The sequence below is a fragment of the Cyrtonyx montezumae genome, unplaced genomic scaffold, assembly GCF_038088225.1.
Source record: "Cyrtonyx montezumae isolate F1298 unplaced genomic scaffold, pur_monq_1.0 scaffold_3, whole genome shotgun sequence".
Classification (NCBI taxonomy): domain Eukaryota; kingdom Metazoa; phylum Chordata; class Aves; order Galliformes; family Odontophoridae; genus Cyrtonyx; species Cyrtonyx montezumae.
Genome location: NW_027072034.1, coordinates 136,872,041 through 136,899,917, shown reverse-complemented (window position 1 = coordinate 136,899,917; position 27,877 = coordinate 136,872,041). Strand labels below are relative to the sequence as shown.

The 27,877-nt window shown below is 44.5% G+C and overlaps 1 protein-coding gene across 2 annotated transcripts in view; it reads right to left on the bottom strand.

Annotated features, from left to right (window-relative positions):
* Window positions 1-27,877, bottom strand: part of ST7 (suppression of tumorigenicity 7) — a 124,645-nt gene that overhangs the window by 78,459 nt on the left and 18,309 nt on the right. The window contains exon 1 of one of the 2 annotated variants that reach the window (XM_065743482.1): window positions 6,639-6,805. The exons of the other annotated variant lie outside the window; for it this stretch is intronic. Within the exon in view, the coding sequence (XP_065599554.1) occupies window positions 6,639-6,660 (22 nt within the window). The 5' untranslated portion in view covers window positions 6,661-6,805. Of the gene's footprint in view, window positions 1-6,638; window positions 6,806-27,877 lie in introns of those variants that run through there. 2 annotated transcript variants of the gene reach the window in all.

The window sequence follows — 27,877 nt, the reverse complement described above, 5'->3', positions numbered from 1 at the left end:
ACCCTCTCACACATCTTCCCCTCTACCCACCGCCTATGAAATTTCTAGGACATTTCAGATGAACTGTTTGGTCTCACTTCTTTCTGGATGACAAAGCACTGTGTGATCTCCACACAAGTTTCTTTACCAGATAATTCTGTATTTCTGACATAGTGTATTCTCTTTGATAATCAAAGCTTGAAAGCATATTATCAGCAGATGGATAGCTGGAGCGACTGGTTAGTGAGTCTATGCAAACACAGTGGCGTGGTTTGCTACCACTGAGAGACTGGGATGCCTAGTTAAAGCTGGCAATGAAGGCAGCTGCCAGGACAAAAAGGTTAGCGAGGATAATAGTTTCCACATTTAGCTCACGTAAATGTTAAATAGATCTTTTAAGCACGTTTTGGTATTGCTAATTGTATCACTTTTTTTTTTTTTTTTTTAATTTGTGACCAGTGGCATTTTCCTCATGCTAAGCTCGCTCAAAATTGGAGTGAGTAAGCATTGGACAGCCAGCGATTCATGCACCTCAGGTTCTGCTTGGGATGCTGCTGTCTGCTTATGGTAGTTTTCCCTGACCTTGCAGCAGTAATCTTACAGGTGGAGTCAGCTGCCATTTTCTGTGCTCCACAATGCTGCTAAATATGTCTCATAATTCACTTTCTATTTGTGTCCGCATCATACAGTCCCTTGCTATTTTTTTAAATGCTGAGAACATAAAGTGAAAAATATGCCATCTCCTTCTTCTACTACCATCCAGGAACTTGAAAGGATGCAATTGAGTACATTTTCCTTTAGCTGCACTTTCTTAAGTACAACTCATCAGCATCAAGAACACAACCTCTTAAAATTCCTTGATGCACCACGAGATGGGCACTTCCACAGTCAGATGATACAGCAGGAAAGGCACACTCACAGCAGCTTTCCAAGACTCAGTCCTGGCAGCAACATGGAAGCCAGCATGTGCTGGTGTGATGACAGACATGAAATCACATTCTCACTGTTTGTGCAAAATCACTGAGTTAATGAGTAGCATGCTAAAGATGACAGGCAAAAGGAGATGGGCAATCTTTATATTGCCATCTTCAAAACCTCCCAGAGCATCTTAGGCCTTATGAGTACAAATTATATCCTTGCAGAGCTCATCCTTCCCTGCTCAGTCAATCCTTTAGAAAAGCTATTTAAGGACTATACAAATGTGGAAAGTCCTCACTGTAACCACATACTTCTCATAAAAGCTCACCAGTTTCACACATTTTCATTCCGAGCTCCTGCTTCCAGCCAAACCACTGTGTGTCTGAGGGCCACCTCCGTATCTTTCCTTTCACTGCACTGAGGAAAGACCTTCTCAGCCACTGGATTTCTTGAATGAGGTCATACACAAGTCTTTAATTTTGCATCACCACCCCAGAGTCTCACAAGAATTTCCCTTCTATGTCCACATACTGCTCATAACACTTGATATACCTCAAGATGCTATTCAAAATGAAATCCACAAACACCTTTAGGAATTCCTTAAATATTATCCATACAATGTTGAAAACAGTGGCATATTCTTGACCTAGGCAGAATGTGAGACCACACAGAATCCTGATTTCTGAGCATCATAATTTGATCTCTTAGCACAGGCTTCTCGTTGGCCAAACATAACAGAGCCAGCCAATTTTCCACCAAGCTACACTGGATTCTGGATGTTTTTCTCTGTAGTTTGACATCTTAATTCCCTATTACAGAGACTTCTATCCTTTATGATAGTGAGCATAATGGCATTTCTAAGACTCTTTTAGTCCTTGTCATAGATAGTGATCTTCATATGAAACGGTCTAAACATTGGTGTTTTAACAAACAAGAAAGATATCTGTTGATCCTGAAACTTGGAATACTTAATTCTCTCCAATTTACAGTGCTCTTTTTTTCATAGCACTTTATAGACCTTCCCTGGTGCTTCAGTGTTGAGCAGCCAATTCTAGCTAAGATGGAAACAAAAGTGCTGGTCCCTCCAACAGAAATTATTCTGTTGTTTTTATCTTTAATGAAAGAAAACTCTTAGCACCTTGAACCAACCATGGGCCTCTTCACTGAGTACAGCTTAGGATTTTAGCTATGGCAAGGATCAATTGTAATGAGACAATATTGGGGGGGGGGAGGTGAAAGGTACCCCATTCACTGCCTGCACTTTCAGATTTCTTCCCAGTTCCATAAACTCACATACGGACACCACTGCAGCACTGATTAGGATCACATTCAGAACCTCCCACCAGATCTCTGCAACCTCTGAACTGATGAGACACAAAAGGTGATTGAGCGCTACAAGAAGCTCTCACATTGTCACACGTGTGTGTCAAACCTAGCCTGGAAGATGTCTCCATTCACCACAGCACCTTATTTGGGCAACGCACAGTTAAACTTCTCAGACAGCTTGTATGCTTGAAAACAGTTCAGTACAGTGAATTCACACTGGCACTGTCAGAGCACAAAGCTGAATTGAGCTCCTGAGCGCACACGCAGCCAAGTGCTTGGAGACAGCACCTTGGGCAGCTAAGGGAGTAATATAGCAAAGGAGCTTACATAAACTGCAGACCTTATCTCATAGTTACATTCTTTTAAAAGGTCTTTATTTTAAGAAAACAGTGACGATTCAGTAAGTATTTAAAATCTCTTGTGAAGTAGAAGAGGAGACTGCCTTTCCCTCCAAATATCTTGAAGTCTCTCTGTTGAACTTGTCAAGTTTATTACAACTCCTATGATCTCAATCCCTTTCATAATCCAGGTTTACTCTGGCATTTGAAGCTGCTGTAGCTAAGCCAGTCTCTTTGACCTGATTCCACAACGTTTTGACAGCTCTGACTGACGGGAGATCAAGACAAGCTCCCCTGACCGGGGAGCAGCCAGAATCTCAACAATCAAATATTTTTGTGCAAATTGATAAACTTCTGTAGCATCTCTTCTACATACAGTTACCTGATAAACCAGTGCAACATCACTGTGAACTTGCTGCTGTTGTGTTGTTGGCAATTCAGGGCTGCAGTGGGCTATCTGTGCTCTTGGTGGTTTGGTATCTGTGCTCAGGCAGTTTGGTGGAGCCTGCTCTTGCCAAGGCTGTTGTCCCAGCAGTTTCAACAGCTCCAGTGTCCCACCCTCCCTTGTACCACTGCACATCTAACCGCCCAACAAACCAGCCTGGGGAGCTAACATGGTCACAGCTGACTAGTGAAGCAGTGGTTAGACTTTGGCTGGCTATCCTGATGATGGTGAAAAGAGGCAGGCACACTAGCCCAGGTCAGCAGCGTCCATGCCCATCACCCTGTACAACTTTGGAGCTAAGTCCCAGACAGCCTACTTGCTAATGAACTGAAGACTTCAGCTTCGTTCTAGTACTTGCACATCCACTTCACAGACTGCCTCTTCCATGGTAAAGTTACTCTTACTATCCAGCACTACAGTCTCTCATTTCTCCATCACTGACTGCTGCCCTTATGCAGAGTTTTACAAGACTACTCTCCTGATGCTATAAAATCAATTATCTTGATGCAACTTTTTCTATATAATGCATTCTGGCTGGGAGTTTGAAGGAAAAAAACAGCCCAGGAACAAAAACACTAAAGGACAGATCAGAAAAGAGTACAGGTGGGCAGGGCTTCCCTTTCCCCACAGAATGGCTGAGGTTGACAGGGACCTGCAGCCCAACCTCTGCTCCAGCAGGGATATCCAAAGCAGGGTGTCCAGGACCTTGACCAGGAGGCTTCAAACATCTCCAAGGAGACTGTGCAGCCTCTGGGCAACCTGTGCCAGTGTTCCACCACCTGCAGCACAGCACTGAAGTGCTTTTTCCACATGTTCAGAGGAAACACCCAGGCAGCACTCGCTGCCTCTTGCCCTGGCATCACTGGGCATCACTGACAAGAGCATGGCTCCATACTTTTTGCGTCCTCCCTTCAGGTATTTATGGACACTGATCAGATCCCTTGAACTTTCCCTTCTCCGTGCTGAACAGCCTCCAGTTCTCTCAGCCTCTCATCGCTGGAGATGGTCCAAATCCCTTCCTCATCTTACTGGCTCTGCAATGGACTCTATCCATTCCAGCCCTCAGCTGCCCACTTCCCCAAGGACGCCAGCCCCCCGTACCAGCCGAGCCATGCCACACCCAGCCTCACCCTGCTGAGCCCAACACAGTGTTGCGTGGAAGGGGTCAGGATGAAAGCGCTAAGGACAAACGATCTCCAGCACACGTGTTCCCCTGGGATGACGAAGAAGGCACGTGACTGATGGAAAGCACTGAGCATGGCCGCACGGGAGCTGCCGTGCTGCAGCCCAGCTCCCTGCAGACAGCTCTGCGTTGCCCTTTCCCAGCTCGCAGGGCTGGCATCAGCTGGCACACCTCGTCCCAGCTCCCCGTCACACCGCCGCGTCCCGTGTTTGTCTTTCCCAGCGCCCAGGCAGCGATAAGCACAGCTGTGCTTCCACACTGCCCTCATGCTATCCCCCACTGCCCTTCTCGTGCTGTCAGAAGGGAAAAGCAACAGCAAAACTGCTGAGCGTCTGACATTTAAAGAATCTGTATTACTGAGCCACAGTCCAGGATCTAACATAAGATTTGCTCTGCACTGAAGCTGAAGCAATGATATTTCTTGTTTTCCCGTGGTTGCTTTTTTTAATTACAGAAAATAATGATTAAATAAAAAAAGTAAAAGCCTCAACTCCTAAACATTAAGCCAGCAGGGTGAACAAACTGCAATCTGCTTATTTTGTGCTCTTTGGACAGCTGTGAAAACGGCTTCTGTAGGGTTTTAAAGGAACAGAGAAAGCTGAATTTTACGAATTTATTTTAGCACTATGAAGGTCCGTCTGATGGACCCAGTGCCTTTCTGCCAGGACTGAAATATTAAGAACCAGATGGCTTTCCTGACCATCTGGCAACAGGAACATGAAGACAGGAGGAGCAGGGAGGCAAAAAAAAACCACTATTTGACTCCACTTTGATCAGAAGAATTCTCGTTCCATTTTCTTTCTCTGAAATCAGACCCACTGGTTATTGGACCAAGCAGCAGAGAGCCCCTCCGACACCAGGTCCTTGCTCTGTGCCCTGGCTGGGTATGGAGGTACATTTGGACAAGGGCAGGGCATGGCCTGGGTCAGATCTTGCACAGCTGCTTGCACTGCACTGTACCTGAGCGAATGAGCACTGCTGGACCACCCCAAAGGAAGCTGACAGTGGCTGTACAAGCTCCCATCGCCTGAATCTATGTATGTGGGAGCCATGGAAACAGGCAGTAGGCATGCATCCAGATGTGTCAGGAAAGCCATTTAATGGAGCATGTCATAAAGCAAGAGAGCAGCATGGAAACGAACGCCCAGCACTCCTGACTTCCCAAGTTTGCAGCACGTGCTGCCTGCAGGAGGGCAGGTGCAAGACTGACTGCACCTCACCGCACACTCACATGCAGAGGCACACTCCCCTGACACAGACTGCACTGTATTAATATGGCCACGACATCAGCAGGCGCAGCCACAGCAGTGGGCACTTCTGCTCGCGCTCCATCAAGCGTGTTTACTGCAACGCGTGAAAAACGATTGTCAAACAGGCAGGAACTAGGCACAGGTTTTGCTGCCATCCTGCCCAACCATGGCCGGGCACCGCATGGCAGAAGGAGCTGCTGCTAGCCCCAGCCCGGCCTCACGCTGGGGAGTGGGTCCCCAGGGCTCCACACGCTCTCCCCGCTGCCTGGCAGCAGCTGAGCTGCAGAGCAGCCCCAGCCTGGTGGTGCGGGGACGCAGCACCGCTGCCTGCGGGAGTGCAGGGTGATGCTGTGCTTCGTGCTATGCTCCGTTTGCAACACGGAGTGTTATGTGGGCACAAAGTACAGTGCCGCATTTCTCAGCTGCGGATAATCACTGATAAGGTCCTCCCCCCACCCCACACTGCTGCGCCAGCACCACCGCTTTCCATGCAAACCCTCGGCTGTGTCCCTGACCAGGTTTGCAGGGAGCCGACTGCTGCTCCCATTGAAGAAAAGCTCCCTGTTTGCCAAGGCGTGTGTCTGTGCTGCTGTTACACGGCAGGCTCAGCTGCGATTTTCCAGAACAGAGATCAGAAAAAAAAAAAAAAAAAACAACAAATAAACGATGCCATTCTTTTGGATTTTTCACCCATTTAGAAATTTAGAACCGTTTCTAGTGTTTAGCATTCCACTCATCTGATTTAATTCTGGATTCTCCTGACACAAGAAGGACCCCAAGACAGACTCACTGCTCCCAGAAACAAAACCAAAGACAACGAGACCATCTTTTCTGTCGGATTAAGCCATCCCACCCCATCTCCAGCCCATCTCACGCTGCCGCAATCTCAGCCCCTCAATGTACTATCTGTGCAGTGTGTTTACCGGAGTGCTCGCAACCAAGGATCGTCAGATGAGCTTATCAATTAGGACGAGCTTATCAATTAACACATTCAAGAAGGCTGCCTGTTCCCCTCATCCCCCAGCAGCGTTGTTGCTCTGGCAGCCCGCAGCCGGGATGCAGCCGCGCGGAGGGATGCTGCCCTCCTGCATCCCCCCCGTCCCTTTGTAAGCAGGCTGGCACCGCGGCGCGCAGCGAACAACAATACTGCCAGCCCTGTTCAAACAGAAAGAGGATGCAAGCAGGATGCATTTACTTACATGAGGATTCGGTGCCAAACATGGCTGGCCACAGATGCTGCTATTTGAAAAAGGAGAGAAGAAAGTGGAAGACAGAGGGAGCGTATGAGAGCAGGGATGAGACTGCTACACGGCAGGGGTCATGAAGGCAGACAATGCAGTCCGAGCTATCCAAGCTGCCAGACCCTCCTCTCCTCTCTCCTCCTCTGCTCCACGCTGCAGATAGCTCTACGTGCCCCCAGAGCGAAGGTCCTTCTTCGGGCAGCCAAAGGCAGGAGCCTCTGTGTTAAATCCAAGAGATAAGGGAAGGCCGGCACCGCTCCCGCGAGAGCGGCGGGCAGAGATAGGTAGCGGACACCAGATACTGCAATCCCCAGCCCTGCTCTCGGTAAGACAATAGCATAGCTCATGCATACACTGGATGACGTCAGGACACTGCAAAGACTGACTGCTGCTAACCAGAGGCTCGGAGGGGGCTCGAAGGGAGCACAGCAATTCAGATGGGGAGTCCTTTGTCACAAAATGCAAAACACAAAGAAGCAGACGTCCATCTCCCTCCTCGATGATAAACCCCCTGACCTGTGCCTTTAATGCTAACCGAAATATCTGCCATGAATTCACACTTCTCTGCTCAGCTGCACGAGATGCAAAGTGCTTCTTTGCAAACACATCATGCAGAATAAATTCCAGGGGCAAATGTCCAAGTAAATGCCATTTATGGCATTTTCAATATGTAATAATCACGAATTTCCATTGCTATCGCTCTTCATTATCTTTCCTTCAAAGCAAAATTAAAATCCTGAGCCAATCTACACTTCAAACATCTTTTTCACGTGGCACTCGCCAACTACCTCATTTACTTCAACCTATTGTCAAAACACAGCGCAGCAAAGCTCTGATCGTAATAAATAAATCACACATTTGAATCAGAAAAAAAAACACAAATCACACAGCTATCAGCGATAAAAAAGCATCCTAGCAACCAAAGAATTATTTCACTTATTCCTTCTTTATTCTTCTAAACCATCTAGATTTAGTGTCTCTTAGCCACCGCTAGTGCATTTTTTTTAATTTATTTTTTGCATATTGAGTGTATTTGTTCTGATATTTGGTAATTTCAAAATGTTAAATTGTAGAAACAGCTGAGTAAGCTGACTCCTTCCAATCCTACTGCATACAAAAGGCACTTCCATGCCTTGTGCGGGCAGGAGCAGTAAGCTGATGTGCAGAGGGGGCACGATGAGGAGGTTTTAATGAGTCTCACTGAGAAAGTAGATGCAGCTATAGCCATAAAGAAACAGAAAAGTGCTGTCAGTGGTCAAGAAGAAAGGAAACAGATGCAAGCCCATTAAGCAAAGCACTTAAAGAAAGGCTACCCCCTATTTCTGATCTTTTTAAGTTTACCCATTACCAAATGCTCATACTACTCTGTTTGGCAGAGGTTTGTTGTGCTGTTTGCAGAATGCACCATGTCACTGTGGTCAGAAGTCAGGTAATATGGGTAACAGCTAATGCTGGAGGCACGTTCCATTGGAGCATCTCAACACTCAAATCACTGGGGGACAACTAGCAATCAGGAGAGATGCTCCTGGCCAGAAAGCAATGCCCAGGTCAGAACCCAGGGAGCCCACTACTCTCAGGGATGGGCAGTGCAGCCCCAGTGTGTGCCCCAGTGTGTGCCCCTCACTACAGCCCTGGGCCATGAGTGGAGCAAGGAAAGAGGACAAGAAGCTGCACTGAGCCCCATCTCCTTGTCGTCTTTGTACAAAGGGTCAGGAGCAAAAGCAAGGCACTCTGAGCTCCTCTCATGGTCACCTCTGCTGGCACAGAATGCTCCTTGGCTGTTTCTCCACTCAACTCCTCAAATGGCCTGTGTGTGTGCAGCACACACCCCAAGAACACTGAGTCCTACCAGGCTTCTGGAAGCATTTAACTGGAATTGAGCGATGGGAGAGGCCATAGCCTGGGGTGAGACACCTCACAACACGCTGTGCAACGGGCAACTTTTCATCTCGCCAGTGACAGATGGACACTGACACTGGAGCATGGTGACTCAGATCAACCCTGAGGCAAAAACTAACCAGATGTTCTCAATCTGTTCTTAAACACCTGAAGTAATGACCTGGCACTTGAAGTAGTGACCTGGCAGCTGAATCGTAATTAAGATATCCAGTCACCGTGTGGGTGCTCAGTACCATCAAGGAACATCTACATTATTCCTGCTCACAAAGCTATCCGCACAGGAACACAGTTTGGCTATTCCCAGAACTGAAACGGTTATTTTGACTACTTTGGGCCAGTAACACCTCCTTTAACTGCCACAGCTTGACAAAAAGCTGTGATGTGTAGAGGAAGCAAGTCTTCTGGCCCAGCTTTCAGTGACTGAGGCAAGCTCTCAGAGCCAACACATCTATTATGTGCCATGCCTGAGGCTCTCAGTGTCTTTAAACACCAAACCCTGGAACAAAACCCTGAGTGTCAGTGTGCAACGGCTTAAGGGTAAGTTTAGCTCTGATGAGCAAATCTGACCTTTCCTCAGCATTGTTTCCAAAGAAGGTGCCAAACATGAGGGTTGGCCTGATGACAGCCATACAGGTGTCAGGGAGCCAGGCCCACAGCCAGGTTCTCACTGCATACGTGGCTGAAAAGCCCAAACCACCCCGGCAGCACCTGGGTAAGGAGTTTACCATACTTTGGTTCACTAGCATTACATTTGCCAGGTCAGTGCTTTATTTTGGGGAGGAAGCAATGTTTGACAGATCTGCACTGAAATCCTTCAGCAACTCAACTTGAAGCACTTAAATAGGTTCAATTTTACTGCCTCCTTCTTTGTATGACCAGAACCATGCAGTTAGATCAGCTGACCAGTAGGATTTAGAATTTCTATTTCCTATCCTGAGTTTTGCTGTTGGTTTATTCTGCAAAGAAGGGTTAATGAATTTCATCTCTTCCTATGAGAAAGTCTATCTATCCTACACAGCTGTTCAGATGATGTAAACTAGCATACAGAGAATGTCAAAGGAAACGAGCAAGAATTATCATTGTTATGATCTTCTCACAACGTGCACAAGACATTGTTCAAGCATTAGATTCGTTTACAATATAACTTCCATACATTTCTCCACAAGCTAGCGTGAAATATTTAAAGCAGCAGATATACATGTTATTCAAAGTTCTCTGCTGCACATTCATGTTTTCCAGGGAAAGGGATGTGCTCCTCAGCTACTAGCACACTTTGAACACAAATTCTTTATTTCTCAATTTCCGTCACAGAAAAAGAGAGTATCAATTTTGTCAGTAGAAGAGTCTACTTAAATTAAATTTAAATTAAATAATAGCTTGACTTTTAATAAAGAAGCTGAAAAATTAAATGTTAATTTTATATGGACATAGATTTCTGCTTTAGAATCACCTCCCTCAAGAGGAGTGGAGGCAGAAAAGTGCAAGCTACTAACAGAGATAGTCTTGTATATGTGCTTTACTCTGATCCATTACAATAAAAATCTTTGCTCTCTCTAGAGGAACATTTCCTTTTGAGCTTAATCCCCCTTTCCCAGGAAAAGAGAAGGAATCCACTGCACCTGAGAGGTGTTGGACTGAGGCTGCTCTCATGGGAGATCCGGCACACCTCCACCACAGCAATAACTTACACCGTCCTCAATGATGAGTAAGGCTTTTTTGTTAAACTCTGCCTTACTCTCCAATCACCCTGCTCTGCCAGTTTTTGTAGGACATTACAAAAATTTAAGGTAACTGATGTGCTTTAGGAAAGCCATGAATGACAATGCACTTAATCTGCACATCCAGCAACTACTAAACTTATTTTGCCTCTACCTATGTCAGCTCCCTCCCAAATTTAGAGGCAGGCTACCCATCACCTCTGCTGAGAAGACCTTCAGCTTCTACAGGTTTTGTCGCCTCCAACAGCAGCTGACAGTGTTTATTGATCTGCATGACACCAACAGTAGCGACTTCACATTAGCAGGCAGCTAATAGCTCTACCATGTTGCTCTCACTTTTCCTTCTTAAATGGACAGGAAGAAAATACAATGAAAAACAAACAAACAACCTTGTAGGTTGAGATCAGGACAGGGAAATCATTCACCAATAAATATCACAGGCAAAACAGACTCAGTACGGGGAGATGAATGTAATTTACTGCCCACTGATTACAAATCAGAGCAGTCAGAACTAACACCAAACTAAGAACACCTTTTCCTTTTCCCATCTACCCTCTTCTACTGCCTCTCCCAGAGTGGGCTGCAGCCAGTCCATAACACTTCATTTTTGCCCATTTCTGTCCTTCCTCACCTAATCCAGTGTGGCTTTCCCACAGGCAGCAGCTCTCCCAGCATCGCTCCAATGCAGCTCAACACTGTGGAGCTCACCCTTCAGGCACTGCTCCACATGGGCCCCCACCTGCAGGGGTGTCCATGGCAGTACCCACTCTGGGCTGCATCTGCTGCCGCACTGTGCAGGGGGATGGCCTGCTCCTCTGTGGGCCTCTCCTGGGCTGCAGGGAGCTGCTGGAGCACCTCCTGCCCTGAGCTCGTTGCCCACAGGGCTGCTTCCTTCTCATGTCTCCCTCCTCTCTCCCAGCTGCTGTGCAGCAGTTGTTCCCTGGCAGCAGCATGGCCCTGCTGGAGCAGCTGCTACCAACACCTTGCCACGTAGGCCCGAAAAACCAACAGAATACTGCAAGGCTGTTTTCCAGGCTACAGAGAATAACGGAGAGCAATAGCAGCACACATCACTGAGCTGCAGCTCCGTGACTTCAGAGTTTCTATGGCCTTACTTTGCTCAACTTTTCTGGCACTTAATTAGCTTCAGTAAACATTTCTGGTGAATAATGCATGAGTACACTGAGGAGGATCTTGCCAGTGCAATTTCACTGCAAAGAAACATCTGAAATCCTTCATTTCTGGAAACACAGGAGCTCTCCCAGTGCCCAGGCCAGCAATCGGGAGCGGAGGTGTCCAGTTCCCAAGAGGCAAGAGCCAAACTGCCTGGAAACTGGGCCAGCAGCACAGTGGAAAATATCCCTGGATATCTGAGCCATTCCTTCTTTGCAACCTACAGTTCCCTTATTTCACTGGCACAGAAAGGAAGGAGTGAGCTGGAAGAGAAAGAAATGCCAAGGTCTCTAAACTGATTAACATACGAAGCCAAACTTAGACCAGAATGGCTTCCTGACTATAGGAATGTTTTTCTTATTTTTTGTTCTTGCACTGATTTTTCAGATATTTCTGTGTATTACATATCATGTTTATGTAACTCCATTTCACATAATTCTTTTTCTGCAGTGATTTTAGCCAGCTACTGCCTCAAACATCTAAGCTTTTGGAGCACGCACACACACACACACAAATGATGAGAAGTGAAGAATACACATCTCATTTTTCCACCAAAAATGTTTTTATGTGTGTTTGCCCTAATCTGAGACACAAAGCCCAACTGGTAGATTGTGTTTTTGAAGAGATACAATGAGCCATAATAATGGATGTTATATTACTGCAGCATCTTTCCTTTTTAATTTTAAGACCCATCTTAGCTTCAGCACTGCTCTGTACGCAATTATTACAATCTGTTTTTTATGGGAAGAGCTCAGCAATCAGCAGAGAAATTCCTTGTGCTCTGCATCCCCCAGGACACTCTTCTGGAACACTCTTAATGGACACAAAGCTCTGGCATTTATGAAATGGCATCCACTGCACAGAGAGAGCTGTATGTAAAGAATACTGCATATGAGAAAGAAAAGAAAGGATTAGCCCAGAACAGGCACTTAATGCCTGGGTAAGGCTGAGGCTGTGGGTGCCAGGCAGACCTCTTGCTCTCTTCAGAGGGCTCAATGTTTGCTCCTCATTAGCATCATTATCTTGAGAAAACCTCAAATCTTGGGCCCCTGTCTTCTGCAGGTGACAGAACTCTGAGATCCTATGCAATAAAATCTAATTTTCCTCCAGTAGTCCCTGGCCCATACTTGAATAGCTGGGATCCACTGGCAGAAAGCAAAAGAATAGAAAGGCACTCCCAGTCCCCACAAATGATACAGATTAAGTCTACAACCACTTCCCTTCCTATAATCAGTGTGAGAACAGAAAATTATGCAGCATTATCTAATAAATGGCAGAATATATCCCATCTTCAGTACAGCACTGTCAAAAGATCGGGATGATGACTCATCTTTTTATTTCAGTTTTGTTGGTTTTGTTTCCAGTTCGGTTGGTTTTGTTTTAAATATAGAACAATACCCAAAAATACGTAGAAAGTTATCAAGACAGTGGGACTACCTGCTCACTGTGTGCAAATAACATTTCAAATCTAAATTAAATGCATTAGTTTTCCAATAAGAGCAAGTCCCATGCCTCAACAGAGCATGACTTCATTAAATTCTGAGAGCAGGTTTTGTCCCAAACACATTCAACTGCATGGTGAAACAGGGCTACAGCTGTATCTGAAAAAAAAAAAAATGTAGCTTTTGTTGAGAGCCAGGGGAACTTGAAAGCAAAGGAAGCAAGCAGTGAGCGCTGTGGTTAAATCAAACACATCTCATTAATCAGCTATTTATATGCATTTTTTAAATAACTAAAATATTAGAAGAAGAAGAGTATGTATTTTCAACATTGAGGGAAATGCCTGAAATATCTTGTGGGTTTTTTTTGTTTTTTCATCCTAAGATTATGGTCGTTTCCACAGATTTTTGCCAAAGGACTGCATGTATATACACAGAAAAGCTTCAAATATATGAGAGAGCAGAGGTGGATAACAAATTTAAAAAAGACTATAAACAAACTAACATTTTTAATGCAACTCTGAGGGATGAGAGATTAGGATTAAGGCCTACTCATAATAAACCACATGCAAACTGGTATCAACGAGAACATGTGTGCCCCAGAAAAAGGAAACACAAAAATATCCAATTTAGATGCAAAAATAGTGAAACAGAGAGAAGGTTTAGAACAGTAGTAAACACTGCCAAGACAGCATTATGATCCGCATTAATAATGGTGACTGATCTAATGCCAAAACTTCACAGCTAGGACTAAGTTTGATTGTTGAGAGAAGAAGATTAAATTAATTCTCAGTCTGAATAAACATGGGAAGAATGTTACATTTGACTTTACAAATAACAATGATTTCACTGCTCGTACAGGAAAAAATTAAGGACTTCTAAGTTTACAAGGGAATACCCAGAAGGCAATACAAGAAGGTGTCTGAGCTATTTAGCTCAGCTTTCTGAAGGAAGTAAGATTCACATGGACACTCTGTGTGTGAGCTCAAGTCCCTGCTTAATAACTGGAAGCATCAGCTGCAGTAACTCCTCTTCGCAAAGAGAAATCAAGCATCCTGTGTACTGAGTGACAGCAATTAATTAGACAGGAAGGAGATGGCTTACAGAGGTCTCTACTGCATGAGGGAGTGCTGTGCTGAACATGTTATCTTGCATAAAAGAGTCCATGGTGTAACCAGGGAAAAACTTCAATCACAGCTTTATTCTTACTTTCCTATGTGGATATTTGTATGCGTTATCCTGGATAAACTGCCACTGCAGCCCTAAATAAAATGCAGTTGTACAGTCAGTTAGGAAATGAAATCCACTGGAAACTAAGCTTCATCCGAGCCACTGATGATGGCAGTGATGCCAGGGGTGAAACTCCGGACATTTAAGGATTTTGGTTTTCCCAAGGCACAGGATTTTGGTAGCATCAGACTCTGGTTCCGTGGGCTCCAGTCAGCTTGAATGCACTGCTAGTCCAGCAGATAAGTACATGCTTGAATAACTCGATTAAGAGAGGTTTTCTTGAGAAGGAAGAGCCTTGTGTAGGAGCTGATTTACACACGCTGCTGCAGGCCCAGATGTCCACCTCAGATGCAGACCGCAGGCTCCAGGCCCAGGCCTGGCTGCAGCAGCCTCATTTGATGCACACTCAACAGCAGAACGGTAAAACCCTTCCTGGAAAGATAAAATTCTTCAAACTAAAAGAGACTTTTCTGGATAAGTGCCAACCTGAGGAACACACATCAGATGAAGAATCTCCCACCGTAGTGCATAGTCCTACCAGCTTTGAGGGGAAGTAGGCCCTTAAACTTGACTGACACCTTGGAAATGTTCTCTTCAACAAAAAAGCACTAGAGAAAATGTCAGGCAGTTAGTCACAGTAACAGAAGGCTTTTCTATACAATTAGAGGAAAATAAGATTGGAAAGTGTGGTGCCAGCTGCCTTCCTCGTGGCAGATCCAGCTGCACCAGCACCCTCCCTGCCAGACACCAGCCATGAAGGAAAACTGCACAAGTTCCCAACTCCTGCTTCACATGGGAACTTACTTTTGCAAGGCCTGCTTTTGTGAGGAGCTCACAGCACCTCCTGGCTCACAGGATTCTCTCAGCAAAACACCTTGCTGCCAAAATACTGAGAAACCTTAGTACATCTTCCTCCCAGTCCAATACTGAACATCGTGGCAGAAACAGGAATCTAAGTGGGTACGATAATTAGCAGCACAGTAATTTAGCAGCGACTAAATGACCAGACATTAACCCTGTTCAAGTTTTTACACTAACTATGGGCATCCCTGTGATCAGACTGCACTGTGCAGGTCCAGCAAACCTGCAGCTCCCTGCCGGGCCTTTGCTGCGCCCTTTACTGTTGGTGCAAGGTCCCTTAAACCGGGTCTCAGCTTTCAGCATGACCAAGTCACCCAAAGAACAGGTATTTAGCTGAGAGAGACACCTTCTCCTGTGTAAAGCCACATCAATATCCATGACACCATTGATTTAACAGCATCTCGACACTTGGAAGCTCTGAGCCAAGTATAGTCTCTGACTCCAGCATCATAAAAGATTCAGGGGCCTGTGTCCGGTATTAGGTGGCAAGGAGAGTTTATCAGCTTTATCAGCTGAAGCAGGAAGTCCACGCTGAGCTCAGCCTTAGCAGATACACAATGAAGATAAAATCAGCAACAGTCACTTCACCAAAGAGAAGTCTCCCTTGCAATCAGACATTCCTCCTTCTGCAAGTTAAAGCACAGAGGCACATTGCTTTGAAGCTGAAGGCTTTGTTGCCCTTGTGGCATACTGGATTTATTTACTCAGCCTACCTAATCAGTTGTCAAACCAGACAGAAGAGCTTCAGTAGCAGAGCATGCGCACACTACACGTCTCCCACTGTCAGCTGTAGGGAGAGTACATTGCTTCCTCAATTCTCCATATAACACATCAGTCTTCAGATCACTGTTGGCTCTTCTTAGCACTGCGTGCTGTCAGTCAGTATTATTTACCCACTTCAGCCTCTGGCCCTGTTTATACTATATGCAAGTAGTGTTTGACACCACTTATCCTCAGCAGAACACACTCTGGTAGTCAGCCAAAATAAACCCCCAGGCAGAAGGAACGACCTGTCCCTGTAACCAGGGCTGAGGTTGGTTGGCTCCCACCACTACAGCCACCCCACAGGGCCCGGCAGTCACCTGCAGGGTAGGGCCTGCATGTTCAAAGAAAGACAGCATGAGAAATATATCCTGTGCATACAGCTTCTGAAAACTCTCAGAAGGACTAGAAGAAAACGTATTTTCAAATAATTTACATGGACCACTGTACCTTTCTTCAGTTCATAGCAAACATCACTGGATCTCTAGAGGTCCCTTCCAACCCCTACGATTCTGTGATTCTATGAAATAGAACACTGGATGAACGAAGACCAGCATGGCCTCCTCCCTGCTCTCACACCTGTTTATAAACCAGTAAAAAGAGACTTCCAGGCTTCATTACTTTTCTTGTGGCTGTCTGCCTGTTAGAAACTGAAACAAAAAGAATAAGTTTCTGAACACGTTATAGGCAGGGAAAAGCAAAAGGCTGAGTGCTTTTGTGAGGATATATGATAGCCAATGTTCAATTATGTGCACACAGCTTCCTCTGGCATGCGGTGCCAGTCCCAGAGAAAAGACCTCAGTGGAAAGTCCAACAATGTCTTAATCATGTGGTCAGTGTGCCCCTTATTCCAAATACCTTTTGCATGTCTGTGCAGAGGGAGTTAAGGCTCTTCTGGAACATTGCTTTCATTGTATACAATAAGTGCTTCTTGACAGAGCAATTATTTTTGCAGAGTATTTTCTATGAACAAAATAGTTCATTTTGTTCAAGTTCTGCCCTGCATTACCAATGCAAATGAAAGGAATGCATATGTGGATTTGTATTTCGTCATCAAACTAACTTTTCACTAACTCTCACTGTCATTTACTAGCTTGAATTAACTTCAATTTGAATGCAATTCATTAGATAACAGCTGCTTAAAGAGATGTCAGTAACTCTGTTCTGCTTTAAAATAACACAGAAGATAAAAAAAAGATAACAGGACTGCATAGCATCACTTGTTGAAATGTACTCTATGTGTACTTTGATAACTGCCCATGCTGACACACGTCAGGCTCCTCCAGACAGACATGTGCTGCACACTCACTGTAGAAGCCAAAAGGGAACTGGAACATTTTGCTTGCAAGAGTCGTAAGAGCTCGGCTCAGCCGCAGTGTTGATTTACGTGCAATATCAGTCACAGAGCCAGGAGATGTCTTCAGGGCAAAAGCTTTCTGAAGGCCAATTTCCTGGTTAACAAGCTAGAGTTAAGACATTAATTTTCTTTGAAATGTGCCTTTTTAATCATTCTTGTTTTTTCCTTATCATTATCTACTTAAAATAGAGTGATTCACTAGTTCATAACAGCCAGCAATATGGACAAAGGAAAAACTAATCAAACAAAAACCCACAGGGCCAGGAGATGGATAATGTGGACAGCTCTCTTGCAAAAAGTCATGGCAAAGTGCTACATCACCTTCTCGGGGTAGCTCAAACAAGAGCAAGACAGCTGTGCCCATGCAAGCCAGAACACAAGTCAGTCCTTATCCCATCTACCCAGCTGTGGCCAAGCTCAGCTCCCAGGTCCGCCCCTCGCCAGCTGCAGCAGGCTGCTCAGGGCCATGTCAGGATCTGTTCTTAATGTCCCTAAAGATGAAGATTCCACAACATGTGTGGGCAACCTCCTCCAGAGCCTAATAAAGAAGTGCTTTCTTATCAGACAAGATTTCCCGTGTTTCTGCTGCCTCTTGTCCTGTCACTGGATCCCACTGGGAACCCCATTGTGTCTCCAATACACCTCAAAGGCTTCAGCCCCAAAACCCAGCTTTAGCAGCTGAATATTCTAGGTTTTATAATCTGCTCAAATCTACTCCTTAACAACAACAACAACAACAACAACAACAACAATAATAATAATAATCTGGCTAGCACTGCATTTGAAGTAAAAAGACATACAGTAAAGCCCTCACATTTAAAGAGATGGGAAACGTGAATCAAAGCAATATCATGGCTTATCCTAATGCAGAGCTACTGAAGCATAAAGATATGTGCCCATGAAGAATACTTTTCTAGTGAAGACTTTAAAAAATAATTCACGACCCAAATTAAGACCTTAATTATGCCTGTGATTAGACTGAGTGGAGTTTAAGAGTCTAAGTAGATTTTAGCACTACGACAAATACTAACGAGAAGCACCAGAAAGCATGGTTATCATAGAATCAAAGAATCATACAGTGGGTCAGAAGGGACCTCAAGGATCATCAAGTTCCAACCCCCTGTGGCAGGAGCGCTGCCAGCTGCTAGATCAAGTACTAGATCAGGCTGCCCAGGGCCACATCCAACCTGGCCTTGAACACTTCCAAGGACGGAGCACCCACAACCTCTCAGGACAGCCTGCTCCAGCACCTCACCACTCTCCCAGTGAAAAATGCTCCCTGCTGACATGTATATACCTTCATTCTTTCAGCGACTTTAATAAAATAGATAGAAATTGCAACATGAGCATCAACGATTCAAAGACCTAATCGTAAGGAAGTTACTGTCAATTGCAGGCAAAGGAAAAAATCCATGCTGTGATGACATCACTGCATGTTTCCACATCATCAAGCCCAGTATAACAGGCAATTTTATGCAAATTCAAAGCCTCTGCAGATAAAGGAAGGTGATTAGAACCTTTGATTCCATATGCTCTCAAATCAAGTTTTCCACAATGTGTTTTAAGGTATTACACAGTACAATGGCTGTAGACATTCCGGAAAAAAATGGTGTTTTAGATTTTTAAAAAGTTGTAATGCTTTATATCAATTCTTGAAAACAATCTGACAGCAGGTTTAGCTGCTTGTCTTAGCTGAAAAACCAAAAGAGGCAATTAGAAGAACCAAAAGAGGCAATTGAGGCTTTGATTTGAGGCATGACTGACCTCTGGTGAAAACAGGACCTTCTCAATCCAGTCTTTGGGTTTTTTCCTCCAGTCAACAGATAAATTAACATACTGTTGGCAACAAACAAAACTACTTCATCCTCCTTAAGATGCATCAATTTTAGTTCACGCTATACCTGGGAAACCTCATTGTTAATTTTCTTCCACAATCAAATAATTCCATAATTCTGCTGGCGTTACTGAGCCATAGTTTCATTGTTTCTGGAACAGCCAGCTATGGTTTTCTGCATTTCTTAGCATGAAAAGCTCCCCAGGTCATTCTCTACTAGAACTGGTTCACAGTGTACTTTAGCAGCGCACAGCTATAACCCCAGGCAGCCACATTCTCAGAGGACCAGGCTCCTTACATCCATCTTTGGGTGCTCCCTCTCCAGAGCAGTGTGTGGGGTGCCCCACTGCCTGGGGACAGATTTGGGAACCCTGCACAGCCACTGACTGCCCACGCATGCGAAGTGTTTAATAAAGCACAGCCACCAGGGACTCACACCTCTACCAACCGTGGATGTCAATGAGTTCCCATTTATTCCAGTGCAAAACCACCTCTTTTTAGGAGGTGTATCTTGGCCTTCTTCTAGAATACACGTACTGTGGCAAATGATGTGGTTGTGATCTATATAGCTGAATGTACGGCCTATGGTCACTTCTGTACCCCTGTACGAACAGCTCTAATGTTATCCAAACAGTCAGAGCTCAGTCTTTGGAGAAAATAATCCTTGGTTATCAACAGATTACGTATGTAAGGTATTCCTTTAAGACAGTTTTTATAGGAAATACGAAACACTGTTTTTCAGTTCAAAGATGGCTGCAGTAATTTCTGAGAAGAGTCTGAAAAGAAACTGAAGACTCTGTAGTTTTAAAGATGCTGTTCAACAACAGAGGTCCCACAAAGATGATCTAGTGTGATCTTTGAATTCTCTTCACAGAAGCGGAGCACACAAGGCACCTTCCACTCATTCTCTTTTGCCCTTTTATTTACAAATCTGTTTTGTACCAAATTTGCTCACTTCTAGCTGCTAGCACGTCTTCTACCCTTCTGAAGTCTCACTTAATTGCTCCTGCTCTCATAAAGAAACCACTTCTCTTTCTGCTTCCATCCCATACCACTCGCATCCTTCCTATATCCTGCACAACTGAGCCTCCCACCATCTCCTACACCTCCGGCTGCCAGCCCTGGTAAGGGCTTCCCCAGATATCCAGTACTATCTGAAAGCTTTACACCCTGACAGGAGGAACTGGGTTGTTAAATGCCAAACCACAGTGCAGTTCCTCAGCAATACATGTCAGCTGTCCCATATGGTGAGCACTGGGCCTTTCCACAGATGTGAGCAACACTTTGCAAAAGTTTTCCTCCGTGTGCTCTTGCTCCACACTGATTTCTAGTCAAGACAGATTTTCTCTGACCAAAGGAAAGAACTAGTGACCATTCAAGGAATGGGGGACATGCACTTAAGGTCCAGAGAGCCTAGCTCAAGCCCCATCACTCACCCTAGCCCCAAGATCATTCACACCGTGAGCGTCCTTGCACACCTCAGAGCCCACCTCCTCTGGCCCAGAGCCAGCAGTCACTCCAGCACTCAGTCAAGCCCCATTTTCTGGCACAGTGCTGCTCCCCTGTCCTTGTCTAAATCCCACAGCACACCACAAATTCCACTGGCAAGGGGAACTGGCTGTCCACTGTGCACTGCCACATCCAGCCAAACCCACCCCCTTAGCTGGTTATTCTACTTAAAATAATTATAAGCAAATTCTCTGATTTTGCTTTGATGGAGAGCTAAAAACAAACAAACATACCCACCACCACCACCAAAATCTGTGCATTTTTTTTCCTCAAATCCCACCTTTACAGGATTAAAAGGACTTTGATTCAGAAGACGTATCTGTCAGGCTTATGATAGCACTACATATAAGAGACTTGCTAGCATTATTGCAGCAGGGCAACACAGCCTGTCCTAGCAAACAGTGAGGGACCCTCAACAAATATTACTGGACTGCTGTGGGGCAGTGATGCACAGGACAGACCAGGGTTACTGCAGAGGTAAGCCGGGGCTTTGGCTGCTACAGGGTTACACTGGTACGTACAGCAGATTTATATAAAATCTTTCTGAGACTGAAATGCAGAGCTTCATTGTGAGGAGCAGGCTGTGCTGGAAAGCCAGAGAACTGTGATCAAAGCAAGTCACAGAGAAGCCACTGGCACAGCCAGGACAGGCTGGAGTGCGTTCAGAGAACAGAAGAATGGGAGGAAGTGGGAGAAGCTTACAGCATAAAATGGCAGAGAGCATAACCAGGAACGAGGTGGTACCTCTGTGCAGCAGCACTGTGAGCCACGTCCCGGAGCCAAAGGCAGCACCAACAATGAACCTCCTCTGAACCAGCGTGGCTTTCAGTGGGATTTTCCCACAGTAAGGATCACATTCATTGCTCTGTGCCAGCAACAATATTGCATTGTAGTGTCTTGGGATTCTAGCAGACATAAGAAAAACATTCAACCTCAATAAGCAAACTCCGAGAAGCAGCTAAAGCAGTGAAGAACTATGCTTTACTGGCTGCTGTCCTGCATGGGAGACTTTTTACATATTGACTGCACAGCCAGGCACAGCAATGTGACCTCAAGTGAGAACTGGAACCTGAAAGCCTGGATTTTAATCAACTTTGATCAAGCAACCCAGCTTTACCTCACCTATAAGCACAGAGGAAAGCCAAACAAGGACAGAAAGCAGATCAGGCTGAGGGGACAAAGCCTCATCTGAGCAAAGCAAGAATGGTCTCCCACCTGCTTCTTCATAACAGAAGTCAAGGTGCCCATGCTGCCAACACGGGATGTGCAGCCAGAGCACTGCAGGAGCTCAGGGCCTGTCTGGCCTTCCTGCTCCCATCAGCCATTCCTTCCACCAGCACCATGCCCTGTGCCTGGGCCTTATGGATACATGTCCAAAAATTTTAAAAGAAAAAAGAAAATAAATAATGTAGAGCAAATCAAAGTGCTTTTTTTACCTGTACAATCTCACAGATCCATCAACAGGAAGCAAACATGGTGATGTCTATGTAAACAACAATACTGCCTTCACTTCTCTTTCAAAAGCTAATAGTTCCAACCATTTTCAGGATTAGGGTTTTGTTTTGCTTTTATAATTTCTGCCCTTTTAAGAACTGGACTACTCTTATCTTTAATGGCCACTTATTTTTCTTCTTATGCATTCTCAAAGTAATCTTTCTTCACATTTCGAGCAGAACAGGATTTCACAGCCACTCAGCTTTCCCTTTGGTTGGGGAGCACTCTGAGCTTTCTCACAGTCATTACAGCAGAAAAGCTGTAGCCGACACAAAGAGGAAACGTAAATTATGCTATGACAGCTTTATAAGGCTAATTCTAATAAATATCCCTCAGTAGGCTTCTATTCACTGCTTCTCCAGAACAGCTAGTGAGGATGTTTCTGCTGGAAGTATTTTCAGCTGTAGCAAATACTTAATGGGAGCACAAAGATTTCAGTGCTCTGTCACCAGGTGAGTTGGGACAGGGCAGCAGGGCTGGAGAACAGAGCTGACCAGTTCCAGCACTGGCCTGAGGCTGGGCAGACCGTCTCACAAAGTCAGATGCAATTCACTTTTCTCACCTGAGATGACTCCCAGTCAGACTTCTGTCAAAGCTGCTGCCCCTGCTCTGATCAGCTTAAATCTGCTGTGGGTCAGAAAGGGCAGAGGGCTGAAGATGGGTCTCCCGTGCTGGAGGAGCAGGGCTTTCACACTGTCATGGCACGGATGCAGGCCAGGCAGTGCAGCCTCTGGAAGGGTCTTGTTCACCCCAGCATTGTTTCGGTGTTTTGTTCAGGTGTGCAGGGAGTCTAAAAACACCACTCAAAGAACTTTTTACAGCATGATCTGTATACGTATCTCAGCCTCATCCTAGATACTGTCTCTGGATTTTTTTTTTTAAATAACAATAACAAAAGAGCCCATATTGCAGACAGAAAGAAATTATGGTTCTGAAAAGAGCAATTTCCTGCCTTACCTACATGAAATTACATATATATAGGTTCAGTTGTATGACTGAAATCCTTAGAAACCCAAGTGTTCTTTTCAAGAGTTAATCACAAACCTTTTTATTGAAGTAATTTTATTGGAAAGTCTTTCCTAAACAGTCAAGTCACTTTTGAAAACAGGATTCAGACACATGACAACTTGGAATGAAATTCAGAACTGTTTCATTTGAGATGTTATACAGCCTAATAGCTCACCTGTATTACCACTGACCTGTTCCCACACGGTTTGTTACCGAAGTCTCTCATTATTGATACTCAGGTGAGTGCTGAGGAGCCTGAAGAGCTCTGTGTAACTGTGCTTGTTCAAACTGCACTGAGGTTATGAAGGCTGAGGATGACCATTGGAGGTTGAAGGACGAGGACCAAAAGCTAGAAGAGCGTGATACTAAAGCTGGCATAGAAAACTGGTATAGAAGACATTCATAAACAAATTCTTCCCGTGTTACACCTGACATGGGACATATCAAATTATGAATTTCTATCCACAGACTGACTCCCTTTTCTGTACCATGGCCTCAGTACACAAAATAGCTAAGACTCAGAACAGCAATATTAAAAGAAAAGTTAAAAGAATTAATGTAACATTAGAGTTCCACCAGCACCGTGTTATCAGCTCTCCTTTCCTGGTTATTTATATGGCCGTATGAACTTTCAAAAACAGTGAGAATGACTTTTATGTTTTCCCTCACGCACGACGTTCCCAGCCAGCTGGACATCTCCACCAGCTCTACGTGAAATGCCTTTCAGCCAATCTCTCTACACTTTTCCTTTTCAGCTCAAGCACAGAGCATCTGACACCAGCCCTGCTTTTCGTTGTGAAACTGGAGCATGCCCAACATTTTTTCCTCAGTAGACAATTTGTTTTTAAATCAATGGCTAAGAATGCAGCATAATATATCTTAAAACAAATGTTCTTAGTCATCATTTCCACAGTATTTCAAGTCCTTTACAGGAAATATGATTCAGAACAGAACAGCAGCAGAATAGAAACCAAAGCCATTCTATTAGCGTCCACAGCTCTTAGATTCAAATCTGAGCAATAATCTAAACTGCATTAATAAAACCTTGGGTAGACAGAAGCTCTTCGGAACAGCCCTAATAATCAATTGCAGAGTTGTCTCAAAGGTACGCTGTATTTCAGTGGCACATAGTTGGTCTGCTGCTCAACACCAAAATTCTGTTGGCCGTGTTAGAGACGTGAGAGGCTTTCTACATCTTCCAGTTTAATATTTAACAGAAGATAGGCTGATTGGCTTCCTTATAAGCAAATTTTCATTAATCCCAACTGGCCTGTTTTCTAAGTTTTTCTCCTCACTCAAGACAGAAAACAGGTCTCCCACCCCATAACTCACTGTTACTTCTTAAAAGCCCTTCAGTCTTGCACAATAGGTGAGGTTACATGTCATCTCTCTGGTACTTCTAACAAACTCATTCGCTCCCCGCTCTCATCCCCACTGCACTGATAAATAAAGGTAACTCTGCTTACAGTGGCAGGAAGGATAGATGCAATGTGAGGTTCAACACTTCAAGGCTTTGTAAGTTAAACTTCTACAAATCCCACGGCCACACTAGCTTCCCCGTGAATCTGGGATGTAATTTCAGACACAGACAAGAATTATTTCTTGCTTCCCCCCTTACTGCACTACACTTTGTTCCAGAAGTGCTCCTGCCACATAAGGTAAAAACAGATGGATCTCTCTGCTGCACTTAGAGATCCTGTAGGTAATAATATACTGCACTGACTAAATGGATCTCAGGGGGTACAGACAGGGAAAAAATTGGAAAAATTACTGCAAACAAATTTCCATTAAATCACTACATTTCTTCTTTCCTTTAAATGAACCGTAACTTTGGCTTTGTTCACCACAATGATCTTTAAAACTCTTTCTACTAAAACAAATTGAAATAGGCCGTATGTGAAATAATAACAATTGTACTTCTGCTTTCCATATGGACTTATTCAAGAACACACACAGCTTAGGTTCGAACCGTCATGACCAACTACAAAAGCATACTTAACACTCATGTTGCCATGAACTTCTACCTACTGAAGACAGAGAAATCAGCTGCTGACACCACAGAGAGCCCCGCAGGATGCTGACAAAATAATGTACTGAAGGATAACATCACAAAGAACAGTCACACGGGAGTAAGTGTGAAAAATTCAAACAGAACATAATGTGGTCCATGGCCTGACCTGTTTATGAGTCTTCTTTCAACTTCACTGTAAAGTTAAAGGGAGTTATAAATACACTGTTTTCTAAAGTCAGGTTAATGAAGGCAACATGGGCAGAATTGTAGCACATCTGATGTTAGAGAGACATAAAAATAAACTCGTAGCATTTGCTGCCCAGCTGACACTGTGGTTTGCTGAATGGCAAGAATGGAATTTCTCTTTGTGCACACGCTGCACCTGACAGAAAGCATGAGCAGGAGCAATAGCCATGCTCTTGTCTAGGTCTTATGCATCCACAGACCAGATCCTGTGTGAGCAACTACTGCATCCAGAGAAGAGAACATTTGTCACTCCACGTTGCTCCCAAAGATCTTGCTGCAGTAATTAGAGGATGCTAAGTAAGCAAAGCAACTGTACCAGCAGCGTTATTTTTCCAATTAGACTCCCTCATAAATCCTGTTTTTCATCACTAATGGGTGGGCTCTTCCCTAAGCAGAAATGCAGTGAAGCTACAGGCTTTTTGTGTTGGCAATACTGCTTTTGAGAGGAAAACACTCCTTATAACCTGGCCCAGCTGCACTGAACACAGGCTTGCAAAGAACAGAGCAAAACACTGCTCCCACCTGCTTCTAGCACCCCTGGGTTTAGGTGTTTTGTGCTACAGCCCTGTGGGGTACAAATTCCCACCTTATGTTTCCACAAAGTCCAGTGGCCTGAAACCCAGAGCCCCAGGCAGGGTCCATGCAAAGGCACATATCTCCTAGAGAACTCATTCACCATTCCTGTCTCATGCTCTTAAAGGACAATCTGTCCAAAGAAACAAAACATGGTTTCTAGTCACAAATGCCTTATCTGACAAAGCACTGAATGCAGCACACTACCAGCTGGACCTCATCCCACCTCAACACCCCATGTTCACCCAAAGCCCCTCATCCCTTCTGATTTTCACCTATAAAAAGACCCGCATTCCCATAGTATTTTCATTTCCAGAGGCATTCTCTTCTTGCTGTCCATTTGTTTCAGATCCACATTACCTCATCACAGTGGTCAGCTCTGTCTAATAGCATGGGGAGACTTTCTAAAGACAGCCCTTGCTGGCAGAAGCCAGCTGCTGTGGCTGTATGGAAAAGCTCTTGAGTTCGGACCCAGCCCAACTGCACCAGGAAACTTCCTCCATCCCAGCTGCCCACAAAGCTTCCCATCTGTGCTGAAACCTAAGTGCTGCAATCCAGAACAAAAGTTACAGCTATAAATGATTTTCATACACCAAAGCAGAGTTCATGTATAGGAGGATATTTCACACACAGTCACAATCGTGCCTGAGACCTCCTAGGCTTCTCACTTGCTAGTAGGAAGAAGAGAAAAAAGTAACAGTGATTCCTGAAGTTGTTGTTTCTTGTTAACATTGATCAGATGACAAATTGTTAACAAAGCCACAACAAAAAGAAGACAGATATCTTGCTAAAATCTGTTAACCTGAAATACAGTCTGATACACTGATTTAAGATAGAGAAGTTGGATGTTTTCGAACACATCTACTGATTCGAAATCTTACCATTTACTCTTAGTCCATAAAAGAAGCAGCAAGTCATGCAAAAAAAGGTCTTTCATCTTGCCTTTAAAGAAATTTAGTAATGGAAAAATTAATCACATATCTACGTCATATAAACTGAGCAGTCAAAACCACAACACACTGTCAAGACCTTGTTAAGGGCAAAACATTTCCATACTTGACTTCACCATGTCAAACTTTCAACATCTGCAATTATCTGCTGTTTTCTAACATTGTAAAACAGCAGCTTTTGTGCTTGGTTGGAAAGGCTTCCCAAAGATTTCAGCCCAACACACTACTTGTGGTTAGCAATCAGACACTGGAAGGAGACTCATTTCCATCTCCCAAGCACAAGAGTCACAAAACATAGGCAGAGAGGTGCTACACATATCCAAACAAGAGCAAGCAGGAAGATTCTACAAGGGCAAAGATACTGGCCAGAGCATGAAACATCCTATAAGGTGATTTAGCACAGCTGAAGAAGCAGTGAATGTTTGTTGGTTTTCTCTTTATTTATTTTTCTGGCAAGCTTACCTAGCCACCTTGCTACTTCATCAAACTCTGTGGCCTTTTCATAGCAATCTAGACAAGGAAGACATTACATTGCTCAGTCTTTGCTTCCAATAACTTGAAACTGGCACTGAAACAACCCAGAACGTGGCTATTCTCATACACCCATCAGCTACTGGGGCAGTCCACCACCAATGAATGCCCTTTCACTCACACCAGAGAGCAAGTAGCATCCATTCACACACACCTTTCAGCCTTCCCCAGCTTGCAACTTGCACACAGAGCTATAGATGGAATGGAATAGAGTGGACCTTAAAGATCATCAAGTTCCACAGTCTGGCCATGGGTCACTTTCCACCAGCTCAGACTGCCCAGGGCCTCATCCAACCTGCCCTGGAGTGCCTCCAGGGATGGGGCATCCACCGCTTCTCTGTGTTTCACCACTCTGAGGAAAGAATTTCTTCCTCGTACCTAATTCAGATATTAGGCTTCTATCATCTCAAGCCTTTCAGAGAAACCTCCAAAGCAAGAGGAATTAAATCTGACAGCATTTTTAGTAAATAATGTTTTCCATAAGCTGCAAGAATAATAGAATTAAAACTTCTGGTCAGTCAATGCCCTTCTGTTTCCATTTATGGTTAAGAATGCAAAAACTTAACCATAATTTCTTTCCCAAACTTGCCTCAGCCTATTCC